The sequence below is a fragment of the Cenococcum geophilum genome (assembly GCF_001692895.1).
Source record: "Cenococcum geophilum 1.58 unplaced genomic scaffold K441scaffold_40, whole genome shotgun sequence".
NCBI classification, from domain to species: Eukaryota; Fungi; Ascomycota; class Dothideomycetes; order Gloniales; family Gloniaceae; genus Cenococcum; species Cenococcum geophilum.
The window spans coordinates 306,732-326,670 of NW_027137598.1; the positions used below are offsets into that span (position 1 = coordinate 306,732).

At 47.1% G+C, this 19,939-nt stretch overlaps 7 protein-coding genes across 7 annotated transcripts; 5 read left to right on the forward strand and 2 right to left on the reverse strand.

Moving 5' to 3' along the window:
• Window positions 1-5,776: 5,776 nt before the first annotated feature.
• K441DRAFT_698529 (uncharacterized protein) lies at window positions 5,777-7,546 on the reverse strand (the record flags this gene model as incomplete). The annotated part of the gene is made up of 5 exons (XM_067653072.1): window positions 7,250-7,546; window positions 7,110-7,187; window positions 6,982-7,038; window positions 6,587-6,926; window positions 5,777-6,331 (listed from the first exon to the last, which is right to left on the reverse strand). Exons 1-5 carry the CDS (start codon window positions 7,321-7,323, stop codon window positions 5,777-5,779), a joined length of 1,104 nt encoding a protein of 367 aa, XP_067500704.1. The 5' UTR covers window positions 7,324-7,546.
• A 369-nt stretch (window positions 7,547-7,915) lies between these two features.
• On the forward strand, window positions 7,916-8,248 carry K441DRAFT_679710 (uncharacterized protein; the record flags this gene model as incomplete). The annotated part of the gene is made up of 1 exon (XM_067651298.1): window positions 7,916-8,248. The coding sequence occupies one exon, from the start codon at window positions 7,916-7,918 to the stop codon at window positions 8,246-8,248; it is 333 nt and encodes a 110-aa protein (XP_067500705.1).
• Window positions 8,249-8,278: 30 nt separating this feature from the next.
• K441DRAFT_575299 (uncharacterized protein) lies at window positions 8,279-8,461 on the forward strand (the record flags this gene model as incomplete). Its single annotated transcript, XM_067644155.1, has 1 exon — window positions 8,279-8,461. A coding segment is annotated over one exon (183 nt), but the record flags the coding sequence as incomplete, so codon positions are not given.
• Window positions 8,462-8,797: 336 nt separating this feature from the next.
• On the forward strand, window positions 8,798-10,303 carry K441DRAFT_679711 (kinase-like protein; the record flags this gene model as incomplete). Its single annotated transcript, XM_067651299.1, has 3 exons — window positions 8,798-8,815; window positions 9,005-9,333; window positions 9,391-10,303. 3 exons carry the CDS (start codon window positions 8,798-8,800, stop codon window positions 10,301-10,303), a joined length of 1,260 nt encoding a protein of 419 aa, XP_067500707.1.
• A 2,543-nt stretch (window positions 10,304-12,846) lies between these two features.
• K441DRAFT_664838 (uncharacterized protein) lies at window positions 12,847-14,102 on the forward strand. Its single transcript, XM_067649413.1, has 4 exons — window positions 12,847-13,161; window positions 13,192-13,365; window positions 13,507-13,788; window positions 13,851-14,102. The coding sequence occupies exons 1-4, from the start codon at window positions 13,054-13,056 to the stop codon at window positions 13,989-13,991; spliced, it is 705 nt and encodes a 234-aa protein (XP_067500708.1). The 5' UTR covers window positions 12,847-13,053; the 3' UTR covers window positions 13,992-14,102.
• A 364-nt stretch (window positions 14,103-14,466) lies between these two features.
• K441DRAFT_575731 (uncharacterized protein) lies at window positions 14,467-14,813 on the forward strand (the record flags this gene model as incomplete). The annotated part of the gene is made up of 2 exons (XM_067644179.1): window positions 14,467-14,622; window positions 14,700-14,813. Coding segments are annotated over 2 exons (270 nt in total), but the record flags the coding sequence as incomplete, so codon positions are not given.
• Window positions 14,814-17,167: 2,354 nt separating this feature from the next.
• Window positions 17,168-18,153, reverse strand: K441DRAFT_220418 (uncharacterized protein). The gene is made up of 3 exons (XM_067640585.1): window positions 17,940-18,153; window positions 17,489-17,811; window positions 17,168-17,418 (listed from the first exon to the last, which is right to left on the reverse strand). The coding sequence occupies exons 1-3, from the start codon at window positions 17,971-17,973 to the stop codon at window positions 17,332-17,334; spliced, it is 444 nt and encodes a 147-aa protein (XP_067500710.1). The 5' UTR covers window positions 17,974-18,153; the 3' UTR covers window positions 17,168-17,331.
• Between the last annotated feature and the right edge of the window lie 1,786 nt (window positions 18,154-19,939).

Sequence of the window (19,939 nt, forward strand, 5' to 3'; positions counted from 1 at the left end):
ATTAATAACCGTATTTAAGCTAGTCTTATCCGTACTTGCCAGGAACTTTCTCCATTAGTCTAGGTCATGTTACACATATTACCGCACGTTATCCGACTTATTATTAGCATTAAGACCCATAATACGTAGTGGCGTTATAAAAAGGGAATATTAGTGAAACTCCTAAAACCAATATATTTGTGGTAGAAGCAGGGTTTCGCTATACGCCATTAGACTTTCTTAGCTTAATACAGGACCACCCCTACTAAATATAGTTGGATAAAAAGCAAGCACTTAGTCCTACCGCCTTCCCTAAGTCGCACTAGCTAGATTATCCATATAGTCTATATAGTCTATATGGTTTATATAGTCTGTATTAGGACCTCTTAGGTAAAGCCACTTGTTTTATAGGGGTTGGGATTGTCTACGTTAGTCTGTATGGTCTGTATAGTCTGCGTAGTCTGTGTGGTCTATATAGTCTGCGTGGTCCGTATAGTCCAAAAGGTCCATATTGGACCTCTTGGCCAAACGCCACCCCTTTTAAGTCCCTGTAGCTAAGCCCTAGACATACTATACTCCGTTAAACTCGCCTACTCACCCTTTATTAGCATAGATGATGCGACAACTAATAATCTATAGGCAGTTCTACCTTCATCGCAAGTGCCATTAGCTAGTTTTGTATCGCTAGCAGTTGATCGAGTCCATATATATAGACGGGGCTAACGGGACGTGACCCCGGCTCGGCCCCGCCTAGTATACTTATAATAGGTTCTGTGGTCCATATGGTCCGCGTAGTCCGTATGGCCCGTATTGGACCTCTTGGCTAAACGCCCCTTTCTTGCGTCTCCCTGCAGCTAAGTACCAGGCATATGTCTTACCGTTTCAAGTTTTGGCTTTATTAAATACAGCGTCTGGGGAGGACGCAAGTAAATAAGAAGGAAGCTGAGAAGAATTATTATATCTGGGCTCCGAGCGCAAGGTTCCTGCCAATAATGCAACTAACTTTCCTCTCAATGCCTTATACACCCTTTACAATACCGCTTTCTTACTCGCAAGAAATCCTGCTGGCCGTCTAAAGTGCTAGCCTAAATCAGCTGTCATAAATATCAATCTATAGGTCCTAGCGGTCTCTAAGTCTTGTCAAACCTTGGAACTCGTGTGTAGATTGATTTATAAAAGAAGAGAGTCTATATATATAAGGTAGGTGGCGAAACGCTGACGATGATGCCGAGGGTGATACGTAATTGCCACCATTGCCACTCAGTGCCAGCTGAACGACATAGCCACTTGGTAATGAAAACTGATTGATAGGGTCTCACAGGTCGACAAGTCTTCTTCAGGAAACGAGATCACAACTTCAAAGACACCACTACCAACACCGCAGATATCCTTGCCTATGCAGTCGCTCACCAGTCCCAACCTGCATATACAGCCGAGCGAGAACCATAGATACAAACGCAAAGCATCAGAAATCTCAAAGGCATCCTCATCAATACTGCAATCATACTCGCGCAAGCAATCACTCCCCGATACAGAGCCTAGCGAGAATCGTTGGCGTAAACGTAGATATAGAAAAGCACAAAACCTACTGTCTAAAGAGAAATGGACTCCGGCTGAAGATACCCTACTCACTATGCTTAAGGGGAAGCAAATACCGGGGAGAAACTCAGAAGGTTGCCGTTTGCGATACTAAAACTACCTTAAAAATAATCCCTGGGATTTAAAGAAAAAAAATAAGTTAGCTAGGATATATCATTAGTAAGTATACTCTTAACTATCTTCCCTCTAAACTTCCAAAAAATTAATAAATTAATAATGCCCTTAGGTTTAAAAATAAAATGTGGTAGAAGGTTACTATTAAAATATAAATGTCCCTAAGAGCCGTTAAATCTATGGCTAGGCAGCTGGGAGAGTAAGAATTAAGTGTGCGTGCGAACGCTCTGGATGGTCCTATCTTCCTTTACTCCTATAGATGTAATAACTTTTTACCATTTAGTTAGATTAATCTAGCATTCTATAGAGCGGTGCCGACTACACTGTGCTACAATTGTTGTCACAAATAGAGGGCCCACGATAAGACGGTTGTTAATTTGCAAGAGGGTGGTGTTTTCCTTATATAAGTGTATTTTGATCTATACACAATAACACCCAACCTAACAGCATTGCCCACCGTTGCCCAGGACGCAACTCGCCCATCCCAAATTCCGCCAGAGCCCGCCCCCAGCGCGCCAAAGAGTGAACCGGCAGGGAAGTCTCTTCTTTCGCGCAAGCCGCAGGAACTTTGAACCAGTATAACACAATTCGGGACGTCTGATGACAAGACGGGGTCAAAACGAAGCGGTTAAACTGGACTGCAAGCTTCTGCTTGTACTGACTGTTCATCATCTATTATTCCTGCCCTGTGGAATCAGTCTAGCTGCTCACCAATCGCCGTCAATGTACATACATTCCTTCAGGTGATCAAAGTGTTTCCTGATCCAATTGCTGTCGCAATTGATTTATGAGGTGGATAGTTTAGACGAACTCATCAGAGAGAAGGGCAGAAAATGTTAAGGATTAAATGACCTCTTGCGATTTCAAGTCAGATTACTAGTGAAATGTATATTAAAATTAAATCTTCGCGCTTGCAAATGTTCTTGCCCAGACAAGGTACCATACTCGTTCTTGGTGCGATAAAAGGCCCACGTTCTACAGATATTGGCGTAATCTCGGCTTTCACTCTAATGCATTGACGGGACGGAGTTCGCCAAAGCAGCACGAGGATCCCTACTCATGTACCATATCTGCAAGCCTAGCTCGGGAGAGATGATTACGCATTGACTAGTAGGGGATGCCGTGGCGAGATTTGAGCCAGCATTTAACATTCATTCTTTTCTACTCCCAGTGTCCGCTCCTTCATTTTGTTTCCACAGTCACTTATAGATATCAACTCATTACCCTCTCAAAGCGATCCTCAAGAAAGTGATTCATCATTCTCTACCTGAATTTAGAGATGGAACAATCTCCCCAACTCAGCGCTTTGTATAATACCAGGACAAAGTTGGCTGAACTAACTGAGTCTATTAACCATCTGGCCGAAGAGAACACCACACTGCGAACCCTAGTAACTTATGGAATGGCTGGTTGCACGTGTGGTTTCTGGAATCGAGTCCAAGGTACCCTGGCGAAGCCGTGATATTTCCAAGTAATCAGAACCTTAGTCTTCAACAACACTAACTTTCTGTATTTCAGCGGAGAATTTGCGCTTCAAGCAGCCTCAACCCTTACCCGCATCAACCCTAGATTCGGTGAAGGATATCCACCAGCAACCTGGCCCACCAGCAACCTCCGACGTCGATAGATGTTCTATTTCTACAAGCGCCACCGGGACCGCTCAAGATGCCCCAGCTTCTGTTAAGATCAAGACAGAGCCTAAGCTTCGCAGATATAGAACAGTCTGTACTCCTTGTCGGAAAGGTAAAACGAGATGCAGCAGGGAGTTACCATGCGGTTATTGTAAGACTACAAATCGGGAATGTGATTATGAGGAATATTTCGTTACAGAGACCGCAGGAGGCGGCCAACTACAAGTCTGGCAGCCCAGCCAAGCATCCTCTGAGCAGCCTAGCAAGCTGGACTATAATCCCGCATCCCTACCAGAAGTGTACTGATGAACTGAATGATATTGGAATGAATGAATTGAAGCTCTATTGAATCTAACTACGAGAAATATAGGCCTTGATATAGGCCTGTATCTACGGAGACCGTAGTGGTTGCTTCGGAGACCGCACGAAAGGGGAGTCTGCTTATGTAAGCAGGAAACGCGTGTAGACGCATGTGGAGGACTCCTCCAGAACCATCGTCATGTACGAGGTTCCAGCGGTTCAAAACAACATCCAAGAAGGCGCAGGTTACCAGCCTAATGCCCACCAATATGCGTACGGCTATCTAAACCAGCCCAGCTACAATATGCCCGATGCGAGGTAGACTTTAATAGGCTATGCATTCTTGGTACTTCTCCCTCCCAGATCTCCCCTAGTTTATTTTGCCGCAGCCGTCACTACATTGCTAATATGCATCTATATACAGCTTCTTCTGCTCCTCGCTGCAGTCTGATATGAGCGCGTAATCATGAGACATGTTGATTTCAAGGCCGCCTGGGCACGTTTATGCTTCCTAGCAGGGTTCGATAAGATGAAGGGTGAAGGTTAAAATTCAGCACATATGTACATAATAGAGGCGAAACTGCTTGAGGGCTGTTGGATATAGTAGCTGGATGCAGCTGGATGCCGCTGGATAGAAGGCGACCTTCTTGTATGCTGCTGAGAATGGGTGCTGCAGGATTGCTGGAGCAGAATGACGTTGCAGCAAATGTTGAAATGTAGGTTATGGAGCTAAAACTCTGTGTATTGCTTATTTTCTATATAGGTGGTTGAAGAGATTTCAAGGAACTTCGACTGCCGGTTGAAGTTGTCTGATTGGTCAGATTCCTGCCAAGAGGTTTCTCCAAGTCTCATCACGTGATATCGTTGCGGGCTTGTTTTCCAACAGCAAATTCACGGGATAGTCAGACACCATTAGAGTATACCGGTACGTGCATATCAGTGCAATCCATTTGCCGATGCCTCGCCATGATGGCCCACATAAATCTAATGGCCCGCATTACCCATCACCAGGCTCGCCAGCCTATAACTAGATTAGCGCGAGCAGCAACGTAGATACTTCTAGTGTTTGCCGCTCATGCTACAGTCGCCAGCGAAACCGGCTTCCCTTTGCTAATAGGATGCTACTCAGGAATTACACCGTAAGATAATACAGCGTGTCTTCTTTTAGTGCTCTGTTGATGGTCCTATGGTCGCACGATCCCTTATGACCCACGATCCCTTATGACCCACGATCCCCTATGACCCACGATCCTTTAGGTCGCAAGATCTCCTACTTCCGGGGTTACTCCATGCTTTCGTGGATACTCCGTAGGTACCACGTTTCCATGGGTGCTCCCCTCTATGGGTACCCCTCGTATTGTGAGCACTCCCAGCTCGCACGATCGCCTAGTTCGCAAGATCACCTAGCTCGTAGGATCAACTAGCTCGCAGGATCAAAGCCGCGAAGTTGTTAAACCCATTAATATCCTATTTACACGCTAGAGGGCGCTAGGTTAGATCACCCTACTCGCACGATTACCTAGCTCATAGGATCCCCAGCTCCCACGAGCGCCCTAGTATTACTCCCTTAAATGCTTAACATGATATTATTTATATATACCACAGAAGAACTTAAACCAGGCATGTATGAGTTCGGTCCGCTTGATGAAGATGAGGCCTATATTTGCCTATGATAATATCTGGTAGCGTAAAGGTATAGTTTTCGAGTCCTCTCTAGGAGAGCCTCATTTGGAGGCACATTCCAGGTGCCACCTTGGCGGGGGCATCCCGAGAATGCACGATGATGTTTCCTGTACAGAGACCAGCGCCTAGGTGATGGGAGCACGGACCATTTCGCCGAGCGCCGTTCGACCCTGAGCCCGCATGGGCGTTTTGGCTTGTAGCTTTTATTAATATATAAATTATTTTACTAAGAGGCTCGATGCCGTCCCCCTGGCCGCCGAACAGACCCAGACCCGGGCCCCACCCGGCCCATCCCAAGCTTGCTCCCACCCACTATCGTGCTACCCCAGCCCGCATCTGCCTGGCGAGTCGCAGACGATAACGACGCGCAAGAAGCTGCTCGGGTTTATTACCTATGATGGCGAAGAAGGGGTAATGCATCATCGTGTGATGAACTAGGAGTAACATTTCTATTCGCCAGGAACGCCTAGCTACTTATCTGGGAACCCCCACCTCTCCGGTCTCCGCGACTCCCGTCCACTGCGCGTCTTGACAACCATAGGCGCAGATTGTGGCCGTTGTGGGGACTGCTGGTGCTTGGGTCGTGCTCGATCTGGCGCTCGTTTTTGCCAAACCCGGCGGAGCGGCGTCGCTGGCGGTGATTTCGCGCTGGCATCAGCAAATCGTTTGACCTTGGACACCCTCTGTGGACAAATTTGACGTAGAGCGGCGTCTTTCTTGGTACTTCGAGGCTTGCTCTCTCGGCTGTCCGGGCTCCGTGAGACGCTGCTCTGTGGAGGGCCCGAGTCCTCGATGGCAGGTTGAGCTTCTGGTGCATTGCGCTTCTGGCGCTGCATGTTCCGTTTCTGGGGCTCGAATTTCGAAACCCTTACCTTGCTAAGTACCTCATGAGCTTTCAGTCGTCTCTTCCGGCGGTCGAATTTGGAGGGCATCTGGATGGCTTTTAGTCCGCCATCCTGATTGTTATAGTCTCCTTCGATGGATGGCGGTTGTACAGCATCCATTGCCATACGCTCCTGCTCGATCTACCGTAGGAGATTCTCGTGGTATCCTAACTTCCGTTTAGCAGTCTCCAGCATGTACTGAAAATTTAGGCCTTCTGCTGCATATTCGACGCCTGCGGCGTCCGCACCCTCGGCTTTCTTCTGAGCGATATCCAACGCTCCCTTCCGATCATCTCTCTTCTTCTCTAACCGCTCGTGGTTTTGAAGATGGTAGTTCTGAAACTTAGTCTAATTCTCTAGCCGACTCTGTTGTCCTGAGTTAGATTGTAGACGTACATTCCCTCCTAATTGATGCCTTCGCTGATGTTCCCGGACCTTCTCCTTAAAATTACTGAAAGGTTTGTGTCGATACTGTTGTCGGGTTTTCTTTTGAGATTGACGGAATTGCTCCCAGTCTGATAATTGGGTACGGAGTACTAAGTCATCTGTTCCGGCAAACGATTTCCAGTATAATATTATTCCTTGGTATTGCTTGGGGATGTCTAGCAAGGGAATCTTAAGATCAGTTGGGTAGCAAGGAGGACAGCCTTCCTTTTCTAGAACCTTGCGCGCCTGGTCCTCTATGGAGCGAGACTCCTCCTCCTCCGCCTTAGGGTTAAGGGGTGGTGTTAGGTCTCTACGTTGTCATATTATTAGTGTAACGAAGGGATGGATGGGGTAGGAGTACTGACTGTAGCCTAGACAGAAGAGCATTATCGACCTGATGAGATGTGATTAGAAGTTGGCTTCTAAGCGCGAAAGAAAGTGTTGCGTCAGCTTGACTCGCCTAGGGCAGTCTGAGGGGTTTCTGGACTCGTACTCTAAAGTCTCTAATTTGGCGTACACTTTGGCTTTCTCTGGCTCGGTGAGGGTCTCTAAGCCTGGTACTGTGACGATGCTTTTCGAGGGAGAGGTGTTGGCATGATTAGCTGCAATTGTGGGTGGTGAGCCAGCACGTACCTAAAATCGCCACCAAAGTCTTTGACAGTACGGCGGGCGACCAGGTCATCAATGTAAGAGTCGTCAGAATCCATGGCGGTGGTGCACGCGGTGGCAGCGAAGTAGTTGTTGTTATACGACGCGGGCTGCCAGGCAGCAGATGTGAGACCTATGTGGGCGCAGTCCCTCGGATGACAGTCGGGCCGCCCTTTTTTAGCGGCCCGGAGGCTGGAGATGATTGAACCTAACGCTGATTGATTGAGGACCAGATAACTAGCTGTCTGGCTACCTGCGAAGAAGAGATGACGAGAAAAGACGAGGATCGGAGAGATCCTTGAGAAAATTTTGTAGGGGCGCCCACCAGTCAGTGCTCGTGCCACCTTGTGTCAAATGCGGCCTGCCCTTGAAGCAAGCCCCTGCGACCCATTGGCCCCCGCGCTTAATGTAGTGTACAAGCCTATCAAATCAACACGAATTCATGCAGCTATGAGCCCCTGCACCCACGGGGGTACCTGAGAGCAGAAGTGCCTGGGTATATCACCTGTGTTGGCTGCTCTTCCTGAGTGCTTCTGTCTAGAACCGTTCGTTTCCTCGACATTTTCTGTCTCTAGTACTCCCGTCAAGGTCTATTTCTTATTCCACCGATCTATCCTGTCATAATTCGTTGTCCCCACCTCGCCATTCAGCATGGACAACCCCAATGTGTTCGCAGTTCTGACCCCGCGCGATGGGAAAAACAGGGCCATGACGGCCTTTCGCCTGCCGGAAAACGCGAATCGCTTCCACAGTGCCACAGGGGGCGTCGCTGAAGAACCCACAATCAACAGTCGGGAGCCCACGCCGTCCGTATGGTCGCTATCCGAGGAGGAGAGGGAGGTAGACCAGGATGCCACTGATCGCATCATTCTGACCTTCGACAAGCCCCCCAAGGACCCCTTGGAAGGGTGGCAGTTTGGCACTAACAAGCTTTCTGATGTCCTCCTGGGGCATCGAGGAACCAGAGGGATTAGTGGCCAGTAATACAACATTAACGTCGATGAGAGGGGTTGGATATTTCTTTACGATTACCATTCGTCGCACGGGACCGCTGTCAGCTATGATAACCAAAAACAAGACGAAAAGCGGAAGAAGGAGACGTGGATTCTCTCCCGCGGGCCTGGCACTAAGTTAAAATGGGAGGATGTTACAATCCATGCGGGTGGTCTAGTAATCAAAATTGAGTTTCCTAACTAGCGAGCAGGTCGACCCGAATATAGGGAGAACTTATAAGCATTCTTCAAACAAAGCCAGACAGCGCTCCCATCCGTTAAGGCACTCGAATTTGATAGCTATCAGTCTACCGCAATACCCAGTTAATATTAGACTCCTACGCACTAGCCCATCTACTTGGATAACAAAGTAATTGGAAAGGGCCAATTTGGTGAAGTTCGCAAGGTTATTAGAATGCGTGATGGGCTGTACTATGCCGCCAAGACGTTTACCCCTCTATTTAAGGCCTCCGCCAGCGACCAGAAGAGGAAGCGGGATGAAGAAAAGTAGAGGGACATAATACAGAATGAAATTGATATCATGAGGAACAATGCTTATGTAAGTGTGCTATTACCGCTACCTGAGTCAGCTCCGGTTATAGCTCTAATTATTAAATAGCCAAACGTTATACGGGTGATTGACTTTCACCTTACACCTGAGCCTACCCTCGTGATGCCGTTTTACCCTAACGGCCACCTCGAGCGACATCTCCTCACGGACAAATAATACGTCTCCGCCCTTCGACAGATACTCCTCGGCCTCCGTCACTTGTATGAACGTGGGATAATCCATCGTAATCTTAAGCCTGAAAACCTACTTATCGACAAGGACAAGGACAAGATTACCGTTATTATCGCCGATTTTAGCCTTTCTAAGATTGTAACACCAACCAACAACCTCCTGAATACTTTCTGTGGGACACTGCCATATGCTGCGCCAGACGTTTTCCCTAGGAGGACTCGTACGAGTAACGGCTATGGGGCCAAAGTGGACATCTGGTCGGTAGGAATCATTATATTTAATATGTATGGCCTTCTAAAAGTTCCGCCTCTTCCTAAGAAGAAAGACCTTAGGCGGTAAGCAGTTGCAATGGAGAAATGGATCTCGATATGGACCGAGTTGCTCCTTAAAAGACTTGATTATGAGGACGAAAACAATAACAAGTTAGTAGAACTCCTCTTTCACATGCTCGATTCCCGTCTGGAGAAACGATACTCGGCAAATCAGTGTTTAGAGACGGGATGTCGCAATGGTTTGTTCAAAAAGACCCGTGATGGTCGCATTGTAGATGCGGATGCGGACGACACAGCAGACGACATAGCGCAAGCCGACCCTACGCTTGCAGACGACGGGGTAGAGACGCCAACTCCGCAATCCCCCCAACTGTCAGAGACAGGCACGAACAAGACCACCTTCATAGCTGGAAGCCTTTGGGGTTGTTTGGAGAGAGGATGTCACAATGGTTTGTTTAGAAAAACTCATAATGGTTATATTGTGGGTGCGAACGACACAGAAGTCAACACTTTAAAGGACGCTACTTCGCAAGCCGAGGAAGCCGAGGAAGCCGAGGAAGCAGACGACGGGACAAAGACACCAACTCTGCGGTCACCCCAGTGGACGGAAGTAGACATGAACGATACCAGCTTCTTAGTTAGAAACCTTTGGGGAAGTGTTGATGGCGATAGAGCAGGATCGATGAATTCGCTGTCAACCATTAAGGGCTCTATATCTGGGGCCCCGGCGCGCCGGCCGACGACGTCAACTTCCACAGGATTAAGCCGGTCTTCGACAATCGGTCTATCGAATTCTGACTCGGATGGCGGTTTTGATTTAGATTCTGGGTTTAGGCATAAAGGAGGTCCCGTGGCAGGTTTATTTATTAGAAAGGATCGTTTCACCGGTAGCCTTGAGAGCAGACGATCTAGCGAGGACGCGGCTGAGGAGCAAGTGGAGGAGGCAAGTCCTGGGCAACGGAACCTGACAGTGACGAGTGCTGCAGGGTTGGATTCCTTTGAACAGCGTCTTATTAAGTTGCTGGCCAGGTAGGAACGGAGTCTTCTTTTTACTGTGTATTATCGTGTGATGAACTCAAGTATTTTATGGAGTTTTCTCCAATAGCAGACTGCCATGCAGCTAACGACAAATCTCTTCGCTCGCTCGACTGTCATGTAATACGTGTCTAATACATTTCTTTTGAAGCATCAAGTGAGCGCTTACAGATGCGCTAGTAGGAATGCATTTGGCATTTGTAATTTATCAAAGAAGAACTATAACTATTTTTACCCTCTCATGCGTAACTAATGATCATCTCCACGTCAGTGTTCGGGTCAATCTCTTGGCCGGGGCATCCGGAGGGGAAATATCCTCTTGGGAATGCTTACCAACTAAACCCATAGTGGAATAGCCTGCTTGGCGCCGTGCCCTATTATTTGCAGCGGAGTATCCCAGTATACGTTTGGATTTGAGGACGCTCGTGATATTGTATTCCGAATTTCGAGTCTTAAGGCTGTGTATTCATGTCATATCAAAGTTACGTAACGCAAATTTATTGGGATGTACATATACTGGGTCAAAGCGCCTGACGATCGCCCTCACATAACGATCGTCAGGCGCTTTGACACAGTATTACTAGCCAATGGACAGTGCAGTTACTATTGACAAGAATAAATGTAAAGAAAGAGAAAGGATAGCTGAATTCTAAACGTATATCTGCCCACGTGCCAAAAGGGCGTGCGTTCTGTAGAGCTAAGTGTAGGACTGCAAATTATCAAACTGGCCTCCTCCCATGAAATCACACTGAAATTCTACATTCGCAGTAATAGCGAATTCCAGATGTGTTAAGGACACCCGCGTCTCCTTATGGGAAGCCAATGCTTGGGCTGTAAAGGGTTGCGCAGGTCCAGTTTAGGCCCCCGCTCAGGATTGTTTCTAGCGCATTCCATGAGACATGACTCATTCCTGGATACATGCTACTGGACTGCGCTCTTTAATTTAGGCCGCGTTGTTTCGAGGGTTTCACTTGGTTATTTTTGCCAAGTTTCGAATGTATATCTTGTCTATACCTAGTCGATCTATACAAGCCCCGGTGAACGCAAGATCAATTAGCTACCTAATATATTACTTAGGAACTCAACCGATACATAGCCCACCCCTTGAATGACCAGAGCTCTACCTAAACATATCAAGACGTCCCTAAATTCGGTCTAGAACTCTTTGGTCGCAGTAATAGCGTCTGTCAGATATTGTGTAGCAACTGTATCACCCATCCCCCATCAGTCATCTCATCCATCCAACTTAGACCCGACATCTCGTGGAGGCCGTTTTTGGGTCCAATGACGACGCGAGTCGGTTAAGTGGTCAGCTGCTGTGGACACACTAACCCGGGCATTCTATTTTAGGAGGGGGGCGCTTCTGGCCCCCGGCTCTTTTTTAGTACGTATGTATGTATGTATGTATGTATATTCTATTATGTAATAGCGGTATCCGAGACGCCTTCGGACACTCGCCGGATCTCGCATCAGTTATGTAAATCGTGAAAGATGCAAATACTTGCGAGGTAGAAGTGGAACGCCATGGTGCATACTCCCACATTTCGACTAGCAGGCTAGGCAGGCAGCACTGCATCAGCTACACGCCAAATATCAGACGCCATCACCCCAACGTTGTCCGCAGTCGAATGCATCTTAGGCAGCCGAAACCTCACAATATTGCTGAACTACAACACCAGACGGCCCTGCTAAGGCGCTATCTCAGGCGGCGTACGCATAGCCCACCAAGTCCAACAGAGCAAGCACTTGGCCAGCTTGTCAAAGGTTGCGAAATGGCAATGTTAAGCGCTGTCCTGCTTGCAAGCGAAAATGAGAAGCTACGGGCAGAAAACCAACGCCAGAAAAGGAAGAGGGCAAAGCGGCGCACGTATATAGCTAAGGGGGGTGTTCTAACAGGAGTAGAGGGCCTATCTCGTGCACAAACCGCCCAAACTAGGCGTAAGGGGGCTACAGCAGATGCAGCAGCTGAGCGGCCGCAACGCGCAGTGCGCAAGTGCAGCATGTGCGAATCAACAGAACACACAGCACGTACGTGCCCCAGACGTCAAACTGGTAGATAGTAGATAGCTGCACTTAATACAACTATTCGTGGTTAAGTAACTTCCAATATTTGCCCTCGGTAGCGTGGTGGGTGGCCCGGGTGCTTGCATGGCCAGCTTGCTTGCCGAACACGTTAGAGTTTAAATATAATTACGTAATATCTGCCAAGAGAGTAATAAAAATCGGGTATTTGTATTACCCTGATCACATATCTAGAAATATTTCATTAATGAGATTAAATAATGGAAAGAGACTTGGAAATTAATTAATTTAATAAAGGGTCCTTATATTATAATTTAAATCCCAAGAAAATTCTACGGAAACGCCCAATCTGCGCATATGTCGAGACGAAGTTGTCTGGGCAGGACTTGCAGAATGCATTGACGCAGCTCGGTCTCCCATAATCATGGCCGCCAACTTTACAGCGGCCACCCTTCTTTGGGTAAGGAAAGAGGCTTTGGTTAAATGGATAACACCCCACGTAATGATTGTGCCACATGGAAGAGGCTGTGCGTATTTGACATTACGCCAAGACGCCGCAACCGTCGCAGGAACGCCACCTTGCGTCCTGGAAAGGACCCCTGCAGATCGTCAGTGTTGCTGGGCAACGGTCCACGAACAAGAATTATTTCTGCCTTCAAATCTACAAGTAACTTCATCATTGCTCTAGCTCGAGAATTCTTCAAACTATTTCAGACAACCCCCAATATGTCTAACTCTCTCCAAGAGCCGTGGAAGCTCTCAGAGAGCGAGCGCATCATCAATAATTGGCTGCGATCATGCGAAACCGACCCCTCAACCACTAATTTATTCGAAGTCTCCTCTGCTTTTCTTAGACCATAGAAGCGGAATCAGCATTACAAGGCCGCTTTAGACGAAGTTCGACGACTCCGGCCGCGTTCCCAATCACTACCCGGAAATTTCATGGATAACGGTAACCAGCGCGTTAGGAATGGACGAGACGGAGAGAGCGGGGTAACAACACGGTCGCAAGGCAGAAAGAGCAGGTTCAACAAAAGTGTGGATAAGAAAACTACCTCACAAACAAAGCTGCCGACTAGGAGACCAGGGCAATTATCCAAATCCTATTAATACGCTTAGAATAACACCGCTTCTGATGATCCGGACCTTATTGACAATGTTAATATTAATCAGCTCTAGCTTAAAGAGTATCTCTCTACAACAACCTCCGAGCTTAACTTCCGCACACCCACAACACTCTCCCGCTCCACTATATTTACCGCAGCAACCAAGCTCACAAGCGCCAGTCGCAACTACAGGTTACAATCGCGCAGCCCGACGAAGAGGATTAGCGACTTAAGAGCAGCGAAACCGCCTATCGAAGTAGAGGCGGCGATAAGGGTACCACAAGATGTCAAAGTGCTATGGAATAGATTTATTGACATCCAGGATAGTATTGGCGTCCTACCGCGATATTTACAGGTAGTTTCTCCTCCCGATAATAGATTCTGGCCGGCAACAGCTTACAAGACACATTTGTATAGAACCAGCTCAATGCACTTGATGACCGCGAGTACCGCGATATCTTCTTCAATCGCTCCGCCCACCCCAACAACTTTAGCAACTCCGACAGCAAAGCCACAGTGCATACTAGGGAATTGCTTAAGGAATTGCTATCGATTTGAGACGCCGCGTTACAATACCAAGATCTTGGAAAGCCAGAGCCGTCTTGGATGGAGGAGGTCTTCCGACCATTGCTAGACTTAGCTACTAAGCTAGAAAACCGGGACAACGACCAAAAGGTCCAAGTAGAAAATGTGTATGACTTTTCTGTGCTTTTGCCAACTACGCAAATGCTATCTTACTAACTCTATCTTCTCATACAGCACTACAACTCAAATATTCCCAAAATCGCTAGTCCCAACCGGCTTACAGGATCTCCCCTTCGAATCAAAACGTGTAGACTACTGCATCTACCTCTCCCAATCTAAGAAACAAGAAGCACGCACCCGACTCGCTTCCCGCAATGTCGACATCTATAACCACAGCATCAATCAAGCAGGCTCGGCAGATTATGTTAAGTGGCTCCCATAACTCGCGGTGATAGAATACAAGAAGAGTCTACCTGGAACGGACGGCATGGTACAACTAGGCGTCTAAATAGCAGCCCTAAGGAAGCGGTTAGAAGGGCTTATGAGACAGGAAAAGACAGGGTCTGAGAAACCAGGGATGTATTTAAAACCCATGCCGTGCTTAAAGGTTAAGGGGCTAGATTTAAAGATGTACTGGTGTTATATCGGGGAGGAGGGCGAGACGGTGAGTTGGTTACGCTCTGTAATTATACTCTCTTAGACGGTGTCTATATATGATACGCTAACATTAGCCGTCTATAGATGCTTTACGGGCCTGAGAACTTTAGCTTAACAAAAGAGATAAAGGGCATGTATCAGACTTTAAATGCCTTAAGAGAGATGGTAAAATATGGCCGGGATGAGTATTGGCCGTAGTTCCGGGAGACGATGCTTTAGGAGAGTTGAGGCTCTTAAATTTACGGCACGTCAGACTTCCAAATGTTCTTGAAAACGACTAATTACCCTTCGAGGTAAGAAAGATAGAACGCTTCATGGTGAATCCAAGCACATCTATATCACATAGCTTTTATGGCAATCGGAGCGCTTCAATTATCCTTTTAGGTGCTCTTCTATATATGCATCCACTAAAATAGACGAAGTAGAGAATCCATGTTCTTTGGGGTCCAGATAGCCGGTACTATGTTACGGTTTCTTACTGCCTCTCGCAAGCGACTATAATATCAATAAACCCTGCCACTCCTTACGTCCAGCAGCCGAGCGCGCAGCAAAACTACTCAGACTCACCTCAGGCAGCAGTCTTGGCACTGAGCTTTACCCAGAATAGTCAAGCGCAATGCTCAGACAGCTACGTGAGGATATTGTGCCACTAATCCACAATGTTCCGTAAAGCATCTCGTACAGATCGCCCCAGCTCTGACCAAGCACCCACACTATAGATATATGTAGACCATGCCTTATAATTTGACATTGAATCTATGCATGCATCGGTTACTCCACCAGATTTTCTAGTGCTACAACAATAAACGCTGCAAGAACAAAACAGTGGGGTAGGAAAACACTGCCGGAAGGAGTAGGAAGGTACTTAAGAAAAATGGACACAGCGCTACCAGGTAAACATACCCGCAAGCTATATGACTTCCTCAAGCGAGGAGAGGCAAATGTGTTGGCCCAGTTACGGACAGGAATGATACGACTTAATGGATATCTGCACCGCATTGGAGCGGCAGAATCAGATCAATGTGACTGCGGACAGGCAAGAGAAACAGTCGAACACTTCCTCTTTAGGTGTACAAAATGGACAGCACATCGAGAGCAAATGCTGCAGCAAACAGACACAAGAAGAGGCAGCTTATCCTTCTATCTTGGGGGGAAGGCGCCAACCGACCCTAGACAGTGGACACCAAACGTGGACGCGGTCCGAGCGACAGTAAAATATGCAATAGCTACTAAACGACTTGAGGCAGAATTGGATCAATAAATCCCCCCCCCCTTTACGCTTTAACCATCCCACACCATGNACCCTCGTGCCACCAGCAGATCTCGCTTCAATTGCCGAAGATAGGACACTGAACACTTGGAGGAACAGCCCCCTAAGATTACCTGCTACTAACCACCCACGAGATCTCGTAGAATAAAGCATAAGTAACACTAGGGAATACTAAATAAGGCATATATACGGGCTTGTACGAGAATATAGCGAGACTAAAGGAAGCGTAATTATGTAATATAGTACTAGTGCCCTTTAGGCTTAGTGCCTCCGGGCGGAATAAACTTCATCATCATCATTATCAAGCAAAATATCTGCACAGGATCACTACTAAGACGCAATAAGCGGCAGCATAATTAGCGGTATTTACTGCAAATGATTAAAGCGTAAAATACTTTAAACTCGCCCCCGCTAGCAGGGAGGGTGGCCGAGCCGCACTGACCAGACCCTTGTGAGGTGGCGAATTCTGTAGGTGTTCTCAGAGAATTGAGCTGGTTGACCGAGGCATGGGCCAAGGTTGGCCCGCTTGCCAAGACTCCGCACAACCACAGCCACTCTAGGTAAATTATACCGTGATGATTGATTATGTGAGGCGGGGTTGTTCTGCACTAGCCTGGACTAGTGATCGCTTTAATTGGAGGTACCAACCTGCGTAGCGACCTTGCGTGAATTTGCGCGCTACAGCAGACATAAGGCTGATGACAATATCCCAGTATCGTAGTGAGACTCTAAGGCTTGGATAAGACCCTTTTATAAGTATTGTAAGTGGCAAGAGCTTAATAGTGGTGCTGTAGTAAAGGAACTCTGTTACACTATAAAACGACGCTCTCTGTAAAACCCAAACTTCGTATAACGACGTAATAAGACCTTTCTACTTTCTTCTAGGAAGGTAACACAATAACCGGCCTTGCCATTGTTGCAAGAGTCAGATTATTGACATTATTAGGCTGCTGTACTGTTACCACGGCGAAAGCTACTCCGTTCATTTCTTGTGGCATATAAGCGGTCCCCCTCCCACGGGCGGTAAAATTTAGAGGTGTATATACTAGCACGTTAAGCTGATTAACCCATCCAATGAAAAGTTGCTTGCCTTCTTCAGCAACAAATGGCATTTGCATTGGATCCCACGTAAACTCCCTCTCTAATGGTCTGTTAGTGCTGTTACTAAATGCTCCGCCAGTTGATTGTGCAGCAGTTAGTCTCGGCAAATTCAATTCTTAACGGTCGAGATAAACTTAGATGTATCTTGACAATATCATTAACATGACTGGTATAAGCTCGAGAATAGCTGGAGCCTATGGCCCTATTTCGGTAAATAAGGAATCCGGACTGCAGAAGAAGGGTCGAAAGGGATGTTATCGCAAAGATATAGACATATAGCCGAGGAGGGAGCGGCTTTAATGTTAAGTGCCGCCAAATAGAATAGGCGGAAAGGATTGCTAATACTTAGTACACGCGGATAAATATTTCGTATGATGGCCTACGGAGAAAAGGATAAGAGAGCAGGAGAAGAAAGCATAGTAACGATCCCCCCTATGCAGTGTTGGATACGGTTAGTAAGGCATTGGTTTTATAGAAAGGGGGAAGAGGGGGTAAGGCTTACAATAATTCCCCACATATTCTCCGCTATACGTAAAGGGAAAGAGTTTCGGCTAGCTATCACCGTAAGAACGTGAAAGAGTAGAAGGACGAACGACATTATCCCAACCGAGCGATAAACTCGTTGGTACGTGTTTAGAGAAACCCCGAGTATATCTGCAAGAAAGTTAAGATAAGGACCAGCGAAAAGTGTGATCATATTAATTAACGAGAGATTTGCAGCTCGTAAACCAGCCATCTGGATATCCTGGACTTTAAAGCCGACATAGAACGCATTCACTGTGATATAAAATAACTGTAAAAGGACATCGGCCCGACTCCATGGACCTAAATATCGATGGCGGCGGATCAGCTGCGGATAGGTGAGATGTTGAGATGCTAGAAGAGAAGTGGTTTTTAAAATGACTGCACACAGGGACGGAAGTGAACGAGGATAAGAAAAGTAAAGATGCTACCTGTGGCTATAGCATACACTTGGGTGATTTCCATAATAATACGGACTATTATTTAAGGGCGGAAGAAAAAGGAATCAGCGAAGTATGGCAAAAATTAGCGGAAAACTCGTTGATTTAAGGGATGCCCGAAGATCCGTTAAAGGCAAAAATAGAAAGGGACCAGAATCGGGAATCTAGTGAGAGGTCTAGAACCGGGAACCCGATGATAGACCCAGTAACAGAATCCTAGTCACCAGCTGGAATTGAGTGAAGACATTACTACTTCATTAGCTATTAATACAGGTAATCTAGCCAAATTTCTAAGTATGCTCGCGAGATGGAAAACGTTTAAGAAGAGCTACCTATTCTGGTGGATACTTGTAACCTATGCGCGCCCCAATAGTGGCGAAAGATACTAATCCCGTAAGCACTTCTTTTCGCCAAGGAAGTTGCAATAACGGATGCTAGAGAATGTCAGTAGATGACAGCACGGGAAATGAAGCTCTAACGTACCTTCATTGACCCGAGGTACGAGTGGTCTATACTTTCAGGTGGTTGGGTGTTCAAATTTTCAAACCCCGCCAAGCCGGCTTTTAATTGGTTAGAAAAATTGTAGCGCGCGGTAAGTTGTGGCAGAATCCACGTGACGAACTTCAAAACACTGGAGCTCTACCAAAGCTCTGCAAAAGCTCTACTCCAAGCTCTACCAAAGCCCTACAAAAGCTCTGCACAAAGCTCCGTACGAAGCTCTACAAAAGCTCTACCAAAAGCTCTACCAAAGGCTTTGCAACACCTCTACCTACCCAGTATACTAGCCACGCAGTGAAATAGAGCACGCAGTACGCAGGGGGGTCCAAGGGGGTCTCCCCTTGAAGCTCTGCTCAAAGCTCTGCTCGAAGTCCTATACAGAGCTCCAAAGCTCTATTAACACGCAGCACTAATATACTAGGAAGTCTCACAATCGTCTCTACAAACGTCTCTGCAAACACCTCTACGACGGCTCTACAATTGCCCGTACAAACGCCCACACGATCGGTCAAACGCCCATACAATTAATCAGACGCCCGTACAATCAATCAGACGCCCATATAAACGTCTCTACAAACGTCTACAATCGCCCATACAATCGTCCGTACGAACGTCTGTACGAACGCCTGCACGAATGCCCGCACGAACGCCTGCACGAACGCCTGCACGAACGCCTGCACGAACGCCTGCACGAACGCCTATACAAAGCTCTGCTCAAAGCTCTACTCGAAGCTCTATCAAAGCTCTGCATAAAGCTCTACCAAAGCTCTACCAAAGCTCTGCACGAACCTCCGTACGAAGCTCTGCAAAAGCTCTACTAAAAGCTCTACTAAACGCTCTACCAAAGCCTCTGCAAGAGCTCTGCCCACGCAGTAAATAGAGCACGTAGGGCGCAGGGGGGTCCAAGGGGGTCTCCCCCTTGAGCTCAAAGTTCTACTCGGAGCTCCACTTAAAGCTTAATACGGAGCTCTAAAGCTCTACTAACACGCAGTACTAATATACTAAGAAGGTTCTACAATTGGTCGTACGAACGCCTATACGATCGTCTCTACGAACGGCTCTACGAATGGCTCTATAAACGTCTACACGATCACCCGTACAAACGCCCATACGATCAACCAATTAAACGTCCGTATAATCAATCAATCAAACGTCTATACAACTGCCTATACGATCGTCTCTATAAACGTCTCTACAATTGATCGCCCGTACGAACGTCTGCACGCCTGCATGTGGCTCTATAGAAGCTCTATACAAAGTTTTACACGAAGCTCTACACGAAGCTCTGCAAAAGCTCTACCAAACGCTCTACCAAAGCCTCTGCAAGAGCTCTGCCCACGCAGTAAATGGAGCACGCAGTGCGCAGGGGGGGTCCAAGGGGGTCTCCCCCTTGAGCTCAAAGCTCTGCTCAAAGCTCTACTAACACGCAGCACTAATATACTAGGAAGGCTCTATAATCGTCTACACGAACGGCTCTACAAACGGCTCTACGA

Coding starts and splice junctions, on each gene's coding strand:
- K441DRAFT_664838 (XM_067649413.1), top strand. CDS start 13,054: ATGTCTAACTCTCTCCAAGAGCCGTGGAAGCTCTCAGAGAGCGAGCGC. Junction 13,162..13,191: donor CAACCACTAATTTATTCGAA/GTCTCCTCTGCT, acceptor AGACCATAGAAG/CGGAATCAGCATTACAAGGC. Junction 13,789..13,850: donor TCCTACCGCGATATTTACAG/GTAGTTTCTCCT, acceptor ACATTTGTATAG/AACCAGCTCAATGCACTTGA.
- K441DRAFT_220418 (XM_067640585.1), bottom strand. CDS start 17,973: ATGGAAATCACCCAAGTGTATGCTATAGCCACAG. Junction 17,812..17,939: donor AGTGTATGCTATAGCCACAG/GTAGCATCTTTA, acceptor ATCGATATTTAG/GTCCATGGAGTCGGGCCGAT. Junction 17,419..17,488: donor AGAATATGTGGGGAATTATT/GTAAGCCTTACC, acceptor AACACTGCATAG/GGGGGATCGTTACTATGCTT.